At 34.1% G+C, this 22068-nt stretch overlaps 1 protein-coding gene across 1 annotated transcript in view; it reads left to right on the top strand.

Moving 5' to 3' along the window:
* LOC143640020 (transport and Golgi organization protein 1 homolog) overlaps window positions 1–16469 on the top strand; it is a 39427-nt gene extending 22958 nt beyond the window's left edge. Inside the window, exons 8-29 of the mRNA XM_077108006.1 lie at window positions 154–175; window positions 1087–1175; window positions 1416–1493; window positions 1580–1690; window positions 2930–3001; window positions 3199–3303; window positions 3946–4068; window positions 4167–4275; window positions 5311–5366; window positions 5455–5545; window positions 5717–5855; window positions 10526–10627; window positions 11477–11537; window positions 11651–11686; window positions 11763–11830; window positions 11942–12042; window positions 12226–12363; window positions 13134–13202; window positions 13306–13382; window positions 13508–13579; window positions 14986–15148; window positions 16156–16469. Coding sequence (XP_076964121.1) covers window positions 154–175; window positions 1087–1175; window positions 1416–1493; window positions 1580–1690; window positions 2930–3001; window positions 3199–3303; window positions 3946–4068; window positions 4167–4275; window positions 5311–5366; window positions 5455–5545; window positions 5717–5855; window positions 10526–10627; window positions 11477–11537; window positions 11651–11686; window positions 11763–11830; window positions 11942–12042; window positions 12226–12363; window positions 13134–13202; window positions 13306–13382; window positions 13508–13579; window positions 14986–15148; window positions 16156–16469 — 2196 coding nt within the window. The remainder of the gene's footprint in view (window positions 1–153; window positions 176–1086; window positions 1176–1415; window positions 1494–1579; window positions 1691–2929; window positions 3002–3198; window positions 3304–3945; window positions 4069–4166; window positions 4276–5310; window positions 5367–5454; window positions 5546–5716; window positions 5856–10525; window positions 10628–11476; window positions 11538–11650; window positions 11687–11762; window positions 11831–11941; window positions 12043–12225; window positions 12364–13133; window positions 13203–13305; window positions 13383–13507; window positions 13580–14985; window positions 15149–16155) is intronic.
* The last annotated feature ends 5599 nt before the right edge of the window (window positions 16470–22068 follow it).

The following is a 22068-nucleotide window of genomic DNA, read 5'->3' as shown; positions in this document are numbered from 1 at the left end:
ACCTTTACTTATTTTTAATCCTATAAATTTATTATTCTGAACCAGAATGTTATTAAATTCTCACTTGGTAATGATTCTGACTGTTGTTTTAGGAATGCTGTTTCTATTGAGCAGATGTTTGACATCAAATTTAATCTTTTTTCTCTCTTCTAGGTAAAAGATAGAGTATATCAAGGTAAATTTTTAGGTTTCTTAAACTTGTATTGTATTGGTGTTTGATGTGTGTTTTATGTATGTTAGAAGTAGATACAGTGACTTTTAATGTCTATTACTTTTTTTACCTCCTGAAAATTTTACTATTCCTAGGTTGCTAGCATGGATAACTGAGTAGATGATGATGGTTCCAACTCTGAGATAGGAGATAAAGAGGAGGAACAAATTGTGGATAGGGAGATGATAAGTTTTAATTTGGGGCAGATTAACTTTGAATATTGATGTAATGCAGATGTATTACATTTGAAGAGTATTTCTATGCTAATGATTTAGTCATGCATTAAGTAATTGAATAGATAATTTAAAGAATGGTAATGTGAATCAGTATGCTTTCATTTCTGTTTTTCTTTGCAAAGAATTAAATGATTCCATTTTCTGAAAAGAAAGTGTTTTGAGAAGGGAGGAATATCAAGCTACAACACTTTACTGTATTTCCCATCTGTGAAATAAGCTTAAATTGAAATATCATTTTGGATGGGAAGGGTACCTGGGATTGAACTCTGGGGCACTCTACTGAGCCACATCCCAAACCCCCTATATTTAGAGACCAAGTCTCACTTAGTTGCTTAGTGTCTCGCTCTTGCTGAGGCTGGCTTTGAACTTGGGATCCTTCTAGCTCAGCCTCCTGAGCCACTGGGATTACAGGTGTGCACCACCGTGCCCAGCAAAATGTCATTGTTCTTATATTTTTCTTAAATTTTAATAATTTTATACTCTAATTGCTAATAAGCATAGATTGCTTTTTAAAAGCATAATAGTTATGCTAAGAAGTATTTCCTCATAGTACCATATAACATGTCTTTGCTTTTAGTAGATTGAGTAATTGGATTTCATTTAGTGATTGTAATAATCTTGTGTATTTCCCCCTTTTAGTCACTGAACAGCAAATTGCCCAAAAGATAATCAATTTCATGAAAAAAGATGAAGAACTGATACAGAAATTTTCAAAGTATGAAGAGAAGGTATAATTATTTTTTTGTTTCTTTCTCCCTTGGTTCTAGCTTGAATCATTTCTACCTGTTTTAATTTAAAAATCATATTTTAAAGTTTTTACTTCATTATTTCCTACAAATCATCCAAATTCTAAGCAGTCATATGTATTAAGTACTGCTTTCTTCTGGAAAGGGTCACTTGTCTGGAAGTAACTTGTATAGTAGCACTATAATTTGTGTATCTTAATTCTGAATGCTTTATTTACATAGATAAAGGAATCAGAGAAACAGATCCAAGAAACCATGAAACAAAATATGATTCTTTCTGATGAAGCAACTAAATATAAGGTAAAAATCCCTTCTTTGGGGGGAATTACATTCTAAACTCAAAAGTAAATGTAATGAGTGAGTAATCTTGACACCTTTTTTCCCAGGATAAAATAAAGCTTCTTGAAAAAGCTAAAGAATTTCTGGATGAGAGAGCTAAAAGTCTTCATGTTATGTTAGAATCTGAAAGAGAACAGAATGCTAAGAATCACGACTTGGTAAGAGTTTTGCTGCTAAGTGTTGCTTTAATTTGGCTTTTGAAATATTTTGTAAAATTGGTTAAGTTGAACTTAGTCCAGCTGTTAACTAAAGTAAGATTAGGAGTCAAGGAAGTTGAACCCACATCTGTGCCCATTTTGTGGAACTTTTAAGTACTGATACAACAAATTATTTTTATGGGCCTAGGAAATATTTTTATTCTCAACCTTGGATAATTTTCATATTGCTTTGCTCTGCCCTTGGAAACATGCAGATCAACTAAAAAACTATTGTCCAATTGAACAGTATTTGTTTACTTTTTACTTGAAAGAGTAATGAATTAATCAATTTTCTGTACTTAAAAATTTTTACTTACATATTTCATTTTCAATTTCTATAAGTTTCTGTAATTACATAAAAGTTGCAAAAGATAGTAGAGAGTGTGTTCTGAAATATCCTACCCCCAAGTAAGCTTGATCACCTAGCTGAGGTAGTATTTATCAGATTTCTTCACTGTAAAAATTCTTTCCAATCCTTTTCATATTATATTCTTTGGAAGTTACCATGCACAGCCCACAGTTAAAGTATGAAGAGTTACGAGCTCAGGATGCAGCTCATGGTAGAGCACTTGCCTAGCATGCATGAGGCCCAGGATTCAATCCCAGGCATTGCAAACAAAGATTGGGGAGTTATGTCCACTTCCTTAAGGAGCGAATATCTTTATAAATTTTTGGGAATTCTTCTGTATGTGAGATTAGTCTATTCTCCATTAAATTTTATCATTTTTTACTTCAGATAAGAAAATTTTAAAAATGATCTTGGGAAATTTTTTTCTCTATCACTAGAAAAAAAATTACTAATTTGAACTGGTTTATTTGAAACAGTAATTAATTAATTTTCTATGTTTTAAAACATTTTATTATTGCATTATGATTTTCTATACTTTGACCTTTTTTTCTGGTTATCTCATAAACAGTAAGGTTGTGGATGCCATGAAATATTTATGACTTCATTTTCCCTCATCTCTTTCAGTTCTTGATTTTTTGCTTAGTTCAAAGCTGGATCCCCTGCATTACTGAAATGTAATGGGATGGCTTGACAAATATTTTGTTGTGTTTATCTTTTTTAGTATATATATATGTGTGTGTACACACACACACACATACACACACACGCACACACGCACACACACACACACACATATCACTATTTCTACTGAAATCCTAATGCATATTTTGTGTTCTGTTTTCACCTGGCAGATAATTGAAAATAAGAAATCTATAGAGAAGCTTGAAGATGTCATTTCAGTGAATACTTCTGAATTTTCAGAGGTAAAGCTGCCAACTCTTGCTAATGGGATAGTTGGCATAATGGGATATTAATACTACATCTTAGTTTTGTTGCGGACCAAAAATTTGAAGTGTGTTAAAATGTGCAAAAAATGAGAACTATATGATGTCTGGTTTGGGAAAGTATAACTTTGTTTTTTCTTTGGAATTAATTCACTAACTCTAGTGTTTTGCATTAGCTTCAAATTGTCTTTAATGAAGCTAAGCTTCGTGAAGAGAAGGTGAAGTTGGAATGCTGTCAGCTTCAGAAAGAAAATACCATACTTAAGACGACGAAAGAGCAGGTAAAGAAAATTTGATGTCATACATAATGTAAACTAGAGAAGTGAATATCATTATCTTGTATCTTTCTTGGATCTGTTTCTGAGGTAAGGAATATTCATGTAGGACCTTTTCTAGATATGCAAAGTTTAAACATGCTCCCTAAATTGAGTGCATATATATGTTCTCCATCTGTTTTGGATTTTTGGATTATTGCTTTTCTTATCAAATGTCAATCAGTTATTAACTTGCATAGCCTCAAAGAAACTTTTTAAACCAAAAAATTAAGTATTTTATGATCCTCTTTTGAGTAGTTACTGATTCACTGGCCAAGGGAAGATTACATGATAAGGAGTCTAAATTTAGGAGACAGTCATATGTGCCCAGCCATTCCTGCTGGAGGTAAATTATTTGAATTGGCAGCAATTTTCTGGGGAATGCAATAAACAGGGTCAACTTCCTGAGAACTCTGATGTTCTTACTGCAGCTGTGAGAGTTGGGGCCACTCTGCCCTCTTCCTTAACCAAGGTCTCAACCCCCTCAATTGAGGCAGGCCACCGAGGAGTATGGTTCTCTATTTCTTTGTCTAAGTCTTGTAGTCCTGATGTATCCAGTGCAGAAACCCCTCCCTAACCCACAGGAATTCATGTGTTTTGACTTTTCAGTTGCAGCAGGAAGTCAAAGACTGGTGTACATCACACGCTGAGCTCAGTGAACACATCAAATCATTTGAGAAGTCCCAGAAAGATTTACTTGTATTTCTTAATCACAAAGATGATACTATTAATGTAAGTTTATACTCCAAATACATGTTTCATCTCATGATTTCTCCTGAAACCTTCTGAATTAAAATCGAGAGTCTTCCAACCTTTTGCTTCTTTTCTAGGCTTTGACTAATTATATCACACAGTTGAATCGGTTACAATGTGAATCTGAATCTGAGGATCAAAATAGAGAAGATGAGTCAGATGAATTAACCAACGGAGAGGTAGCAGGTAAGATCAGTCTCAGGGAGGTTGAATCCTTTTTTTGCTTTCCTGTCTTTAATTAAATATTTATACAGATGCCACTTTTCAGCTGGCTGATTTTCTTCTTAAGCTTCAGGGTTGTAGACACATATCACTGGATCTATAGATATGTCTGTTGCATTGGCAGAGGTGGGTTGCTGGGGTATAATGTAGCAATAGGCATGTGAAGAACACTGACCTTTTCTATCCCATTGAAAACTAGTAAGTACACTGCAGCTACAATAGTCACATCCTGTACAATACTTAGAGTATTGAACATTGTACAGTAAGAGAAATTTATTTCTTATGCAGATGATAGTTGATTTTGATACTCATCATCTCTATGGCTCTGTGGTTTTAAGGTCCACAGTCAGTCTTAAGAGTCCAGAGGTAGTTGGAACCATAAACTAAGGCTGTGAGAACAGAGGCTAGAGACTATCAGAAAGCTAGAGAGAGGGAGTGTAACAGTGTTTACTGATGAGGAAAATATTTCTAGATGTTTTCTCCCAAGTTGGATATTGCTTACATAGCAAGTATTTCAAACCACACCTGGTAGTAGATTCAGGGAGAAAATAGAGGATTGAATCTTTCTAAATAAGACACTTACTTGCCCAGGTGAAGATAGATCTGAGAGAGAAGAATAGCTTTTATCTTACAAGAATAGCATAGATAACATTTTAGTTGTGCAAACTAGAAATTCACCTTTTTTGTTTTGTTTTTAAGACAGACACAGTACTTTTATTTATTTTTATGCTGAGGATCAAACTCAGTGCCTCACACATGCTAGGTGAGCACTCTACCACTGAGCCACAACCCCAGCCTGAAATTCACCTCTCTCTCTCCTTTTTTTTTTTAAATCTAAGCTTGCAATTCTCTTAAAAGTCATTAGTCTAATCAGTTTAGTTATTTAATTGATTTTTTTTCTTCTGGTGTTTGAACACAATCATTGTTTAGTTTGGGGAAGTTAGGAGAATATAGAGTTAAAAGTAAGGAAAGAAAAAGCTAAAGTCTTTTGTTTTTTAGGTGATCGGAACGAGAAGATCAAAGATCAAATTAAGCAGATGATGGATGTCTCTCGGGTATAGTTCTTTGTAAGAGTTCCATAGTGCCTGTGAATTCTTCCTGTGCCTCACTTTTAAGAATACCTCTCTTTTCTGCAATTTTTAGACACAAACTACAATATCAGTAGTTGAAGAGGATCTAAAACTTTTACAACTTATGCTAAGAGCCTCGATGTCCACAAAATGTAATCTAAAAGGTGGGTTCTTTTTGAGAAGAAATTGCCATGTTGGAAAGACATAAAATTTTATTGGAAAGATAAAGAATGGCTTCTTGCTTTCATGCTTCTTACTTTTCTTGGCACTACTCCCTCAAACAAGTTCTTAAGTCCTTGTACACATATAGAGATAAGCTGTTTTATCCTTTACAGACCAAATAAAGAAATTAGAAGGTGACTGCAATTCACTGCAGTCTTCTAAAGTTGGACTGGAAGAGGAATGCAAAACTCTAAGGCAGAAAGTGGAGATTTTAAATGAACTCTACCAGAAAAATGAGATGGCACTACAAAAGTAAGATTTTCATTGTTTGTTATTGTTATCACTGTGTGAACTAATAGATAATTTTATGTTTTCTTAAGATTATTTACAATTTCTTCTAGTTGTAATAAGTAGAGATTTGTCTTTTTTCCTTTGTGTTTTGTTTCCTATAAGTTGCATTTTTCTTTCCATTGTCAGTCTTAAGAGTCCTGAGGTAGTTGGAACCATAAACTAAGGCTGTGAGGACATCGTAATCAATTGTCAAATTCATATGAAGGCTGGAAGTGGTAAAATGGTATTAACAGTCACTGATGTGGAAATACCTCTCAAAGTTCTAGACCCTTTCTATGATCTCCCTATTTATTTTAATTACCTTTCATTGTGATCAGTTATGTAATTCTAATGTTTTGAACTTGTATCTCTAACTCTGGACCTTTAAAAATACTGAGTGATTTGGAATGACATGTTTTAGTAGAATAAAAACTTCAAAAAGGGATAATATTTACTTATTGATGGTACAAGTTTTGGACTTGACTATCTCAGATGTTCACACAAAATTGAACTGTGGCAAGGACCTTAGGAGTTATAATTACAGAAGTACTTGTTTGTAGAATATATTTATATATTAACCTTCTTAGTGTGGAGCTAGTTATTTTTTGAAAGTTCATTTGAAGTTTTTAATCCACAAAAATACTTGGATTCTCTAAAAATAGGTTGTGTCAGATTTTATTTGTTTGCACCTGATTTTACTCTTCGGTATATATATCTTGTAAAGCAAAGACAGACCTTCTTACAGACCTAACTATTTTTAGGTATTTTGACTTCTGTTGCCTAATTAATGCATTAAATATTGAAACCTTTCCATTAACTTTTCTAAAATTCTGTGATCTCCAAGCGACCTTTTTAGAATCTCAAATTTTTGTTCAGGCCAGTTCTAAATTCCTGGCCTGTTTCAAAGAAACATTTCTCATTTTATCACTTTTTTTTAAAAGAACACTTGTTTTCTCTGTCCCTACTAGTAATCTGAATGACCTAAATGGCAATTAATTTTTTTGTAATGCAGTTAAATTGTAGCACTATTTTTCTCAACTCCTCCAAAATTCATTCAGTCATCATCGGTGGTTTTTACTCTTTTTACTCATCCCCAGGTACTATGTTAGTTCATGCCTGTGTCATCTTTTCTGTTTCTAACCTAGATCATCTGTCTTCATTCTCCATTTTTTATATTTGTATATAACTTATTTCAAATTCTTAGTAGTTTTCTCTATAGCCGCTTGAGTGGACTTTCTAAAATATAAGTCTGTCCATGTCAATATGTGCGTGTGGTTTATGAAGAATTTGCTTTCTATTTGATGACCTGTTCTTTTTTTCTTCCTTGTATCTTTTTAATAGTTTAAATATTTTTAATTATTTTCCTCATCCCCTGTATAAGCTTGATGTAATCATAAATTATAATGGAATTATAATTATATAATTATAATTTTATTCATCTTCTCATAATTTAAAGGCCATGGTATATATTCTGGATTTAATAAAAACCTGACATAGATTAATAGGTTTATTATTTTTTTTTATGGGCTTTAAGTAGCTCCTGAATCAGATAACTGTTGTGGCATTGTATGTTAGTACTTCATATACTGTGAACTCCACAAGACATTCATTCAATTTATACACATATTTAAAGTTTCTGTAGTTCTGCATTCTACACTGTTGGTTTCTTATTTGAAATTATTTTCATTCTATTTGAACATTGTCCTTTAATGATAGATTTGATTAGTGTATCAAAGGTAGTACAAGGATAAACAGAGAATAGTATTTTATTCACTAAATATTACTACCTTTATAATCTGTATTAGGTTGACATGAACTTCATGATTAGAGTTAAAACCAGTTTCCATTTTTAAAGGATCTTTCTTTTGGCTACTGAATTTTGACTGTTACTTAGTTTTAGCAATTTAAAAATATCCAATTAATTACCATCTGTTTTAAATTTTTTCTTTAAGGAGTCCATTATCATTGTTGTTTGGTCTTATCCCTCTTCTAGTTTCTGTAGTCCTTTCTCTTTTTTTAACAGTTGTATTTGGAAGTGCCTAGGTGTAGTTTTCCCCACCCCACCCACTTTTCCTCTTGCAGTTATGTTGCTTGGGATGAATTTTCGAGTCTTTTTCTAAATGTTGATTTTACCTCATTCTCTCTTCTGATTATAATAATGCATATTAGAATTTGATTTCCCCTGCCTCCTACATTCTGGATTTACTTCTTCTGGATATTTTCTTCTGACCTGTCTTAAAAGTGCTAGGATTTATTTTACTTCCCAAATCTGCTGCTAAAATCATTCATTGAGTTTAGGATTTTAAAAAATTCAGGGTTTAAAATATTATTTTAGTTGTAGATGGACACAATATATTATTTTTTATAGGATTTTTTTAAGAGAGAGAGAAAGAGAATTTTAATATTTATTTTTTAGTTTTTGGCAGACACAACATCTTTGTTTGCATGGGGTGCTGAGGATTGAACCCGGGCCGCACGCATGCCAGTCGAGCACACTACCACTTGAGCCACATCCCCAGCCCGACACAATATTTTATTTATTTTATATGGTGTTGAGGACTGATCCCAGTGCCCCACACATGTGGGGCCTGTGCTTCACTACTGAGCCACAACCCCAGTCCTATTTCAGTACTACAGCTCAAACCCAGGACCTTGAGCCATGTGCTCTACTATTGAGCTACCTCCCCAGACTCCTTGCTCTTTCTCATAAGGGACTAGGGTCTTACTGCTTTCCAAGCTATCTTTAATCTCATAATTCTGCCTCTGCCTCCTGAGTATCTTCGACTGTAGGTAGGTCACCACACCCAACTATTTATTGGTTTTATAGTTTCTAATCCTTTGACAAAATTCATAATCTTTTTTTTTCCTCTTTTGTGGTGCTGGGGTTTGAACCCAGAGCCTTGTGCATGCAAGGCAGCACTCTACCAACTAAACTATATTCCCAGCCCTGAAATTCATATTCTTGACTTTACTTTTTTGACTATATAAAGCGCAGTGATTTTAAAACATGTGCGGATAACCCCATTAGCTGGTTTCCTTTTCTGTGGCATTTTTTCTCTCAGAATTTTGTCTTATGGAGTGCCTGGTCAGTTTTGATTGGCCAACATTGTTGTGATAATTATAGATGAAATTTGAGGACTAAGACGAAGTTATCTTCTTATAGAAAAGTGTTGAGGTTACTTGAGTAAGTTTGTCACTTTAAACTTAGTCAGCAATTAAGATAATTCAAAAATGACTTGTCTTTTCAATGTTTCAGTATTGTTCCTTTTGGATTTTTTGCCTGTTCATCACTTAAGTGTGCAGTACTTTCTAATCTAAACTCAAAGGCTAGGGCTTTTATTAAGGGTCCCTTTATTGGTAGCCTCTTTTTTCCTCTAAGCCCAGGAATTTAATGAAGGCTTGGTTCAGACTCATATCTTTGTGTTATCTTTAATAGGAGAAAGGTACCTTAAAGTGCCAGCCTTACTTGTAATTATGAGTTTCCTTTTTCTAATGGATCTTGGCCACATACGTATATCTTCACTGACTTTTTAGCTTGGATCCCTTCAAACACAATTTTATATTCTTATAAAGATGTTTTGATTGTTCTCAGTGCTCTCAGACTAACTCTTTGATAATTGGAAACAAAATTCTCTCTGTCCTTCAAGATTCAGTTTTCTCCATATTCTTTCTTAAGCCAGTGGGGAAAATTATTATATTCCTTTAGGCATCATTTATACCTGAAACAGTGAGCTCTTTTATTCTTTAGCATCTTACAAGGTAATTAGTATATTATAGCCACTCATAAAATACTTGCTGAAGAATTAAATGAGAAGCTATATAAGAATATATAATCAGCTTTTTCTATTTGGTATCAGTAATCCTTTTTTACTGTAGTTCTGATTTATGGAAAATTAAGTTTCAAGTTAATTATCTTTTGAATTGGAACTATGGCTAAAGTAGTACAAGGATAGCAGAAAATAGTATTTTTTAAATCATTAAATGTGGCTACCTTTGTGTCAGTAGATGAACATCTTGAGTTTCATGATCAGAGTTAAAACTTGTCAGTAGATAATACTCTGATAGTGGGTCAGTTTAGCTTCTTTTTCTGGTTGATAGACACTATCAAAACTCAGATTTGTCTTTTTGCTTAATTTACAATTCTTTTGAAATACATATCTAAAGTGTGAAAAATATTCTGTGGTTAATTGCATAGCTAAAAGATATATTCTAGAAGATTTTTTCTTTGACTGACTATATGTTTATTATGGTACCAGTCTTGGATTGAGAAAAGAGTTCCTCCATGACAAAGATATACTTAGTGTCCTACCCATGGCAGAAACGAGAAAAGAATTATCCCCTGCTTTATCCTAATATGTTTAATTATGTTAGGTTGATCAGTCCTGATCTTCCACATTGAAGTAAAGTGAGTTTTTATTATCTTACACACAGGAGACTTGCCCTTGGGGCACATGTTGTTTTCACATTTATTTTATTTACTGGTAAGTAGAGAATTAAGAGGAGAAGTTAGAAAATGTAAGTGATTTGCCAGAGTTTGATTTATGAAATTGCAGGTTTGAATTCCTATTTTATGTGCCTAAGCATTTTATAGAATTGTGGGAAGTGATATTCACAAAGAGAAACTTTTGATTTGATAACTGGTTTTATTTTAGGAAACAGAGTCAAGAAGAATGTGAGAGACTAGAAAAAGAGCAGCAGCTGTCAGCTGCAGATGAAAAGGTGGTTTCCGATGTACAGGAAGTTAAAAATTACAAGTGAGTTCAGTTTCTAAAGGAGGGTGTCAGTGTCTAATGAATTAGTGTTAGCTTTCTTTTTAATCTTTTTTTTTTTACATTATGTAGATAGAAGAAAATAGCATGGAAGTATAAATAACGAGAGGATATGAACACATTCAATTCACACAGGAGAAAAAATAAATTTCAACTTAACAAATGAAAAATGTTAACAAAAATTTACTTGTACCCAGTGGGCAAGACCATAGGGAACTTGGTCAATGCAAACAGTTCTGGGGGTTTTGTATGTTGTAGTAATTCTTTAAGAAATCAGTTTGCTGTGTGTTATATCAAGACCCACAAAAGTGTGGCATTTGATAGACCTTGGAAATCTTCTATGGATATAATTTGAAAAAAAGAAAAAGTTTTAAGGAGGAAGATATTTCTAGCAGAATTACTTGAGAACACACTGATGAACAGTTAAGGAAATTATAATTTATCAATTCAGAATCTCTAGCAATTAAATGATAAAGAAGTTATTAGTATTAGGTTTTTATTTTATTTATTTATTTTTGGTGCTTTACTACTAAGCTACATCCTTAGACCTTTTTTTTTACTTTGAGACACAGGGTCTCAGTTGCATAGGTTCCCACTTAATTGCTGAGACTGACCTCGAACTTGTGATCCTCCTGCCTCAGCTTCCCAATCATTGGGACTACTGCCATGTGGCATTGCACCTGGCCTGTAGTATTAGTTTTGATCACACTGGATTCATATAACTATAGAAATGTTTTTCTTATGTACGATAAAAGTCTTTAAAAGTATAGCTGATGGAATAAAGGGGAAATGGTCAGAATGTTTCAAATTTTATTCAATTGTTGTAATTCTTAGGCAGAGAATTGAAGAGATGGAAGAAGAATTACAGAAAACCGAGCGCTCATTTAAAAACCAGGTAGTAATTAATACTGTCCTGTAGTTGCAGAATTCTTTGATATCTAATACAGACAATTATAGGCTATAATAATGAATTCCTAAAAACATTTTTTAATGTGTTGTCTTTTTCAGATTGCTATGCATGAGAAGAAAGCTCATGATAATTGGGTAAGATTTTTTTCCCCTTTTCTTTATTTTTTGCATAGCCTACCGCAACTGAATTTGAATATTTTCTCTTTAATAGCTCAAAGCTCATTCTGCAGAAAGAGCTATAGCTGAAGAGAAAAGGGAAGCTGCTAATTTGAGACAGAAGTATGTGATTTTTGGTATCTTACTGTATGTTTTATAGTGTTTTAAGGTTATGCTAGATATTATCTATGATTGCTGTTTCATAATTCAGCCCATTCTTTCTCAATATTCAAGACTACTGGAAATGACCCAAAAGATGGCAATGCGGCAAGATGAACCTGTGATTGTAAAACCAATGCCGGGGAGACCAAATTTACAAAATCATCCTCGGAGAGGTAGGGGGCACTTTGTAAAAGGAGCTATTTTATTTCTTGGTGCAGAATGTATGTAAATTACTTTTTATTTCTGTGTGTAATGGTTATGAAATAATCTGAATGATTTGCTAAAGCGGGAGGTGTGGGGGTTGGTGTCAGGGAGAAGGCTGCCTTAAAGTAGTAACACGGCATTGTTGTCTTTAGGTCCACTGAACCATAATGGCTCTTTTGGTCCATCCCCCGTGAGTGGTGGAGACTGTTCCCCTTCACTGACAGCAGAGCCAGCTGGGAGACCTCCTTCTGCTACTATTAATCAAAGAGATATGCCTAGAAATGGATTTGGTGAGCATTTACATGTTGCTTTATAGTAAACTGCTTCAAGGTTTTGGTTTTTTTTCCCTTTTGAATATTCTAATGAAAACATAGAATTGGGGCCTGTACAATATATAGAAGATAATTTCTTACTTTATCTTAATGAATGTTTTCTGTAAAATCTGTTCTAGAATAGAAAACATTTTTTTTTCCTCGAGGTCCCTGTATTGTTTTTTTCTTTTAAGTTTTACACTGTGAAGTGTAAACCTTTATCTTTAAATTAAATCTCTATGGTGTTCCTTTTCCAAATATTATAAAAGTAGCCTTAAACTTTATGTAGCATACATATTTCCAATATGAAATACTGAGTCTTATTTCCAATTCTAAATAGGACTGTAGTCTTGGTAAGATTGGAAGTCAGGTTATACAGACTAAAGAAAAGCCAACTTACACATACTTCAAGTCTGTAGCTTAAAGTTTAGGACCAGTACGTATTAATTTGCTATTATATCAACCCAAGGCAGTTCTTTATTTTACTTAAGTCTCTTCATAAATTGTGATTTATGTATTGGGCAACCCATTTTTTTTAAATATTTTTAATTGTAGATGGTGTGGTGCTGAGAATCAAACCCAGTGCCTCACACATGCTAGGCAAACACTCTGCAACTGAGCTACAACCCCAACCCCTGAGCAACCCATTTTTAATGTTGCTTTCTAGTTATTGTTGAACCCTGACCTGTCCACCAGTGGTTTATTTCTTCTGAAAAATACATACAAGGGCTCTGATCTTTTTTCCCAAGGGTCAATGGATGGACCTTTACCTCGTACTCAATGGTCTTCTGAAGCATCTGGGAAACCCGTTGCCTCTGGTAAAGAGACCAAGTAATTTCAAAGAATCTGTAATTGTGGATGCAGGATTTTTATTCTCTTCATGTTAGAATAAGTCTGAATCCATTCTTTGATCTCTAACAGACCCAGGATGTGGTCCAGCTCACATGAACAGCAGCTCCAAAAGTTCTTCTCCAGCTAAGGTGACGGATAAGGGCAAGGTAAGTTCTGTAGTTATTGTGAATCACGTGGTCGTGCAGGAACATGTTGCTTTCCTACAGTACTTGCTCTTTGCTTTATCCTTCTTTGTGTTCTATTTGTACTATTCCATTTGTTTTTTTAAAAGCAAACTGTTCCCCAAGAACCTGAGACCCCCTCAGTTTCTACCATTACTTCTTTAACTGAGCATCCAGTTGGAGTAAGTACTTAGAGGTTGAGAACTGAATTGGGTTTTATTCTGTGCATTTCTGGGAAGGATATTCAGAGCATGACACTGATCTTGTTTGCTTTAAATTGCATGCAATATTGAGCTTACTTTTCTCCTTGGAAATGTGGCTTAAGTGTGTACAACTATAATGAACTACAGAATGTGAAAAGTTATCACTCTAACTTTATATGGTGTTTTGTGTTGAATGTTCTAAGGCAAAGTAAATTCATTATAAATTATATAATTCATCATTTTTATTTTTGTTTGGAAGAATGCTATTTAAGAATTCCTCCATTTGTGCAAACCCTATTTTGAGTGATTTGAATTAGATTGGTATCAGGTTTTCTGAAAGTGAAATACTCTTTCAGTGCAACAATGATAATCTGAAATGACCTCTTGAGCCAGTCCCAAGCAATGGTCTCATTTGTTCACATAAGTGCATTCTCTTGTAACTGTGTTGCTATTATATCTGGTAGGTCTTCTGCAGCTCTATAATAAAATAAATTTTTAATTGTTTAGTTTCAAACTCACTACTCATAGGAAATGATAAATCAATATCTCAAATTGTGTACAGTAAAATGAAAGTAAATATTAAAGCCTTGTCTTCCTAATTTGTGTATATAGCATTGTGTTGGAAAATACTTCTCAAGTTCCAGTGTATACATATTCCAGGAATATACATTTCTGGAGAAATATAAGGGCAGCTTAGATAAGACCCCCAAACCCCTTTGTAGTAGAAGATTTAAAAGAGAGCAAACACCCGTTGTTATAGAGGAGTAGAGGTGGGAAAAGCATGGCTTGGAGGCAACCCTGGGATTGAGACCCTTTAATATGCAGTGTGGCCTTCAACAAATTATCATAATCCATTTGCTTTTGTTCCCTCTTATTTAAAACAAGACAGTCTACTTAAAGATCTCAGAGGTTGAATAATTATGAAAGACTTACTGAAGATACTCTGAATAGTAGCTATTATTACATGGGTACAGAATGTATTTTTCATTTTATTCTGTTCATTCTTAATATGGAAGTAATGAGCTACTGTGATGAAAGGGAAGTGATGGGGAGGGGGGGGGACTCCCTTTGAAATAGGTTGTAGTGAATACAGCATGACATACTGGTCAGAAATCACCTCTGTTAATAACCTCTGCCAGTCCTCTTGCCTTTCCCTTTCCTGTGCAGATATAATCACTAACAAACTGCTCCCTCTTGTGGAATCCTTCTAACTTCTGTAAGCTGTCAGTGGGAATACACAGGAGGGGTGGGTAGAGTTTTGTTTCACTGATGGTATTCTCTGGACAGGTGCCTGTTTTGGGTTTTAGCTTTTATCGGTGTTGGTACTTTGTCTTAATACATAGGAATTTTAAAACTTTTAACTGCTTTCAAATCTTAAATTGCAGGTTAATATGGCTATGAAAGGGCCCCCTCCTTTCTCAGGGGTACCCTTCATGGGCCCCCCCATGGAACCCCCAATGGGACGGCCTCCACCACCTCCCTTTTGGTATGGACTGCCATTTCAGCTCGGTGGGCCTTTTGGGCCTCGGCCAATTCCTCCACCATTTGGTATGATGATCTGAACAGTAGTGATTGACTTATAAATCACATTCATCTTTCATTTCTATTGCTTGCTAAAACAGTTGGTTGCTATCTCAGGTCTTAACAATGAAAGGATACAACTGAGTACATTTTAACTTTTCCTCCAGTTTTCTGGGATATATGGGACACTACATAATCTTATACTGAGATAGGCAATAGCTATCTCATAGACAAGGATAAGGGGCTATATAGAGAAAAGCCACAAATATTACTTCTGCAGATGTTTGTTGAAAATATGTTGATATGCACTGCAATAGATGGAAAGGTGGATGAGACACATGCCATAACTTAAAATTTTGTCACAGATATGAAAATCCTATAACATAAAGTTTGTAATCACCCATAATGGAAGCATAAGCAGTAGGTTATAGAATATAGAAAAGGAAAAGTCAAACCCTCCTTACCTTGAGAAAAGTCAGAGGGAAGTGTTAAAGAGGATTTAACAGTGACCTAATAAATGTTGCTGATTTAATTAGGTGGCTGTGGAAGGCCTTTTCCAGGGGGGCATGCACCTTGATTCTGATGGCATGTATAAAGTCCATGCTGAAATACTTCATGAATTTTTAATGGATACAATAATAAATAGTGAGATTTCCTTTTATCAAAATTTCTTTGATGTAGTAAAGTTCTTATTTCATAATCTATCATCTTGTCATGGTAATATAGTACTTCCAAATATAAATGGAGCTCTTTTGAGATAGAAATAATTCTGCAATTATATAGTAGGGAAAGAAAAAAGATAAGCCTGGAGCTAGGTAGAGCCATGTTTAAATCCTTAATATGTTGCTTCATGGCTGGTTGGCCAGGCTATAACCTAAACTTGTTCTATTTCAGTTTGCCTCAACTGGCAAGTCAGGATATTCACCAGTTGATGTTCTAGGCTTGGGAGAAATTAAAGACTATATTAACATACTTGAAATCACCCAAGTTCAGAAATTTCTGGGTATTTACATCACTTCCTTTTTATTTTCCAGGTCCTTGTATGCGTCCACCAATAGGCTTCAGAGAATATGCACCAGGTGTTTCACCTGGACAATGGGATTTGCCTTTTGACCCTCGTGATTTTTTTCCAGGACCTGCACCATTTAGACCTTTAGGCTCATTTGGCCCAAGAGAGTACTTCATTCCTGGTGCCCCATTACCACCTCCAACTCATGGTCCCCAAGACTATGGGCCACCACCTGCTGCAAAAGACTTAATGTCTTCAGGCTTTAAAGATGAACCTCCACGTACACCCGATTCTCAGAGTAGTGAGGGCTGTTCACAGGCCTTAAAACAGGGCCCATAAAATTAACCTCTGACACTTAGTCAGAAAGTGGACTATGAACTATTCATTGTGTTGAAGGATTATTGGCTTGAAAATATAAAAGTTTATTTTAAATGCCTTATGTTTTTAGAATGAAGCTGCCTTGGCGCAGTATACATTTGGAGCCAACATATTTTCCCCCTAAATATCCCCCACTTAAACTAGAGTATCCTTCCAACTTTAAAACGTGCAATAAGGAATACCTTTGTTTTAGTTAATGTAGCATATACAATTGCTAAATGATTTAGAATGTCATAATTATGGACATTTCCTGTGGAAATGCTTTAAGAACATGTATTTCCATTATCCTATTTTTAGTGTATTCCAGTTGATAACAGAGAAATGGTGTTTTATAACCTTGATTTTTCTCTTTAAATATCTGGTCACAGAGACTGTTACACTAAAAATGTTTACTCAAAGATCATAAACTTCATTTTCCTTCTTGCTGAAGTTCTTTGTTGTAATAGTTCATAAAAATTTGTTTATTAATATTTCCCAAGTGTCTGTTGATTCATTGGATCGTCATGAGACTTTGTGCCATTGGGGAAGCATGTAAACTCACTCTCAGAACTGAAGATGGTGACTTGGCAGCATATTTCCTGTTGCTCACTGTTAAGGAGGCTGGACCTTGGTCAACTGTGGACTTACACAGAGGAATTTCTTTTACTTGTGAGAAGTCTTGTGGCTCTATTTTTGTAGCACATTCATGTACTTTTTTCTAACCACTGTTCATGTGAGAATGGTTTTCTGAAAATGAGTTTACATTAGTAGCAAAAGTCGTTTGACCTGAAGTTCTACTGCTTTTGCCATTATTGCATTATAACAGTAAAATATAGGGTGGTATGTTGTGTCTATAAAAAGTAAGGAAATTAACCAACAATAAAAATTAATTAAAAAAAATAAGGAAATTTCTTTAAAAAAAAAATGTACACACACACTCTTCTCTTTCCCATACCTTGCCACTGATTTTCAAGGAATATGATAAAAAAATTAGAAAAGTATAATCCTCTGAGAAAGAATGAATGAAACTCTAAGGCTTATAATGTCTTTAATCAGCAACTATGGGCTGAATTAAATTCTTTTTTTTTAACAGATACTCAAATATATTTTATTTAAAAATCAATTAAAGCAAGTCCTGAATCTGTAACTACTGTCTTTAAAACAATGTTCCTAACAACTAGCTCTCCAGAGCTGTAATTTTAATTACAGCAATTTTAACAGTACATTTTAAGAGGTTTAAGATTTAAATAAAATTATAAAAGCCTAGTACTTATGTTTACTGCTAGACCATATTCTTCTATTCTTTACTAGAAAGTAATAGGATTGTTGAAACCTAGAACATATCATTGTTCTTTTTATGTCCCCTAAGTATTCTCAAAATAGGGGCAAAAGCTTCAGTGTGAAACAAAATCTCTGTGAAACAAAATCTCTAAACTTCTGAAGATGACTCAGAATCAAAAAGAATGAGTCCGTTAGGAAGAATTCAATCTACATAGCCTCCATTTAATATCAGAAGCAGCAGCTGTGTGTAAGAGGAAAACCATATAATAGCTTATGCCATTTTTAACCATGTAAAATAAAATTTAAGTCACAAACACCAATTTTGAATGTATCTTTCAACCTCTACAGGACACAAGGCAATGCTGAAGTTACTATAACTTCTAATTTTAAAATAGCATTTAAATAAAGGTGATGTCAGCTAGGAAGATAGATTTTCAAGGAAAGGCAGATTTATTTTTTTATTCAAAGCAACAGTAGTTTTCCCTCTAAAGCCTTTTTTGTATTTATTCTATTAGTAAACTATAATGCATTCTACGTAGTTTATCTGAGCAGTTCTGAACCCATCCGTAGTTGCCTCTCCTTACATCCATCTGATTGTACCACTTCTGTAGCAAAGCCCAAGGTAGCTGCCCATATACCGGTTGTGAGAGAATACTGTCCCTTGATTCAATTATACTTTTGTATCTCAAAAGTTTTAGAAGTCCTCTCCAGCAAATTGTGTTTGAGTTTAGTTACTAAAATCATTTCATTTGTGAAGCAGTAGTGTTTCAACCTGAAAGTATTACTGCTATAGTTGTAATTATTGTCCAGTGACTCATCCCCTCCCACACTAGAAAGTAAATTTAAACAACTAATTTGTGAGATACAGATTGTTTTGTGTTAATTGCTTCAAGATAAAACCACCTTTTTTGGCGGGGGAGGTTTGGTCATTCAGGTCTGAATTAAAGCTAAGCTAATGACAATGTTCAATTTAAGTTTGTTTAATGCTGATGAAAGACATTCATACAAAGCATCCTCTTTTTTTTTTCATATAACCCCATTCTTTGGTGGCAGCTGGGGTTGTGGCTCAGTGGTAGAGTACTTGCCTAGCACAGGCAAGGCCCTGGGTTTAATCCTCAGCATCACATAAATAAATAGAGGTTAAGAAAAGCATTCTTATGTGAAGGATGCTAAATGTTTCTTCATATAAATTATCACTTTGAGGGGCTGGGGTTGCCTGTGAGGCACTGGGTTTGATCCTCAGCACCACATATAAATATAAAGGTACTGTGTCCATCTACAACCAAAAAAAAGGTTTGTTTTTTTTTAAATTATCACTTTGATATACATGTTTTATAGTCTATGAAAAAACAGAAAGAACAATGTATCAGTTTTGCTACATTTTAATAGTAGATTTTAAGGGAGCAACTTCAACATCAGTAACATCAAACAAAAAGGTACTGAATACTCCACAGGGTACAGATTGCTGCCAAGCACCTTGGAAAGTTTACATGACATGGAGAAGATGAGGCCCTTCTCTTGAGAAGTTTACAGTCTGGAAATTTTGACTACTCAGAGTTTCAGTTGAGTGAACATTTTATTAAGGCAAATTCTTCATTTCCTAGAACTACTGTAAACTGAACTATTTTTGCACTTGTGAAATTAACCCAATCCAGATGAAAGAAAAGACTAAATTTGGTTGAGAATTCTTTCAGCCTCATATAGTTTTATTAACATTCATCTAGTAAACAAAATTGACCTAACAGACAACTGAAAAATTAAAGACTAGATCTCTTGAAGTGCAAGGGCTAAAATAACTGTTATTCGTTTTAAAAAGCAAACAGATGGTATGATTAGGGTTTACACTAGTTTAAAAATAGGCCAAGTATTGCATTCCCTTCATGCATTGTTCATTTAAAATAGTGAATATTAAAATACATGGGTTCTACATGTAACCCACAAAAAAGCTCCTCACAAAACTTTTGTGTTCTCTGTATCAAATATCCACCTTGTGTACTATGAAAGATTTATTTATGTCTCATCATTAAGTTAAAAGTAATGTAAATGGTGAAATTACAATAGGCTAATGATCTGCATATTTTCATATGAATGTCAATATATGTAAATAGGAAATAAATGGCAGTTGTATCTACCTATATTTAAACAAAATAGAATATCTTTCCAGATTTTGCATACCCATCACTTTATAAAGACAAGGTATGCAGGTTTTAAGGTTTCACTATCAGTTGTCAGAAAAACAGCAGTTGTTCCTGCAGTATCTCATTAGCATCTGACTCAATTATATTTAGATGACATGATTTAAACCCACCCAAAAATTTGTAATTATTCTGAGAGAGATGGTTTTAATGTTAACCCTAGAATCATTAATGTTAACCCTAGAAACAATAGCAATGTGATGTAGAACAACTAATCAACATGACTAAAAATATGCTTACTTTCAGAAAAACAATCTGGTCATCTGGAAAAAAATCACAGCTACAATCTGGGGGGCACTCCCCTATAAGATATTGATCTGGTCAAGGCACACTATTTCTAAGTAGAACTATCAGATAAGGGTGAATTTAGTCCAGCTCTAAGGAACAGTCTATAAGACAGACCATAACTGATCCAATTTCCTTTCAAAGCAATCTGGAACTATCCTACCCAATTCAATTCAAAAGTTTGAAGTTAATTCAAATCAAAAGACCATATTGGAGCAAAAGTGAGCAAATGTGTAAACTCTAGCACATTCTTATTGCTGTATTTTAAAGTTTGAAGATGAGCCTACCTACTATAGCAGTATTGTTCCAGGAAGCAGGGTAGGAACAGTGGTAAATTAGGAAAAAGACTATTAATTGCAGAATTAATAGAAAAGTAAAAACATGTTTCAAAATCTACAATAAACCTTGTATCCAAAGGAGTCATAACAATGAGGTGCTGGACTTTAGTTCTGTGGTACAGCTTTGCAATGGACTCACTGGCCTATAGGTACGGCTCACTTCCTGCCTCCTGAAGGATGAATATGCTACCCAGAGCTATGATGGTTTCTACTGAGTGGTATAATTCACAGAAATTCCACATTACTCATGTCAGAATCATTCCTTGTGCAAAGTTTGATGTAGATGATGATAAAGTGGTTTCTTGGTCAATAACTGCAATTTCTTTCTTTTAAAGTCAGTGGGTTTCTTGTATATGTAACCACAATAGAAAGATGATTGTTTAAAATACTTTGATGATTGATTTACTCCAATGTTACATTCTAGATAAGAGGGACTAAGAAGAAACATGAACTAGTAACCATTAGTACAGTATGAATCCTATATGTATGTCACTTACAGTTCTATTACAATTGGCCCAGGTTTAATCTCATCCATCTCCATGAAAGCAAAACACTTGGTGCTGGTAAACCTTTTTTTAGGCTTGTAGTGTTTGAATTCAAAGAAGATAGCTGCACCTAAGGAATTAAAACAAACCACATAAGCCAGAGACTACACATTTCTTATGTGTCACCAGAAGCCTATGATTTTACAAAGTAACATGTGTCAAACAGTCTGATGACACAACTGTTGATAACTCACTGTGGCTGTCACTCCAAGCTCTTCTACCATGTCTGAGTGACATTTCTCCATATCATTTAATTCTACAAAGTACAACAAAATTGTATAGCAAGAATGTAAGTTATGTACACAGGTAGAATCATAAACTACCAAAGAATATAAAATATTAAATACCACAAGAAAAACAGAAGTTACTTAAGTATCAGCAGTACCTATAGAAATGGTTTCAATAAGCACCTATATTACAATAGAAATTTAAAAGAGTTCCTTTGATATTTTATTTCTCTCCCTCCTGAAACCACCATGCCCAGATTGTCCTTTCCATATTCTTACAAACTAACTGCCAGTTATAGTATCTTTTTACCCAATGCATCTTATTGAAAGAAAAAAAATAATTCCTTAACTGTTAGAAAGTAATCATTAGGTTCCTAAAAGGACTTAAGGTAATTATTAGAGAACCTGCTTTCCTTAACTCTGTATTATGAGAAATACTTCCCTGTCAAATAATATTTAACCACATTATTACACAACTAGATAATGCAACTGCTAATTCTCATATTTTAAAAAAAATTGTTGATTTGACTTTAAGTCAATATTCATAACTATGTGAAATAAGATCTTGTTTTAAGTACACTATCAACACAAACCCAGGTAAGTACTTTCCTTAAGAAGTCCTTAAGAAGTCAGTAACTGATAATTACAAACCTTTGGTTAATTTTTCAATATGCTTCTGGAGCTCAATGTCCACATTAAAATGAACATAT

This window comes from Callospermophilus lateralis, unplaced genomic scaffold (assembly GCF_048772815.1).
Source record: "Callospermophilus lateralis isolate mCalLat2 unplaced genomic scaffold, mCalLat2.hap1 Scaffold_109, whole genome shotgun sequence".
Classification (NCBI taxonomy): Eukaryota; Metazoa; Chordata; class Mammalia; order Rodentia; family Sciuridae; genus Callospermophilus; species Callospermophilus lateralis.
This window is presented reverse-complemented; position numbering and strand designations above follow the sequence as displayed.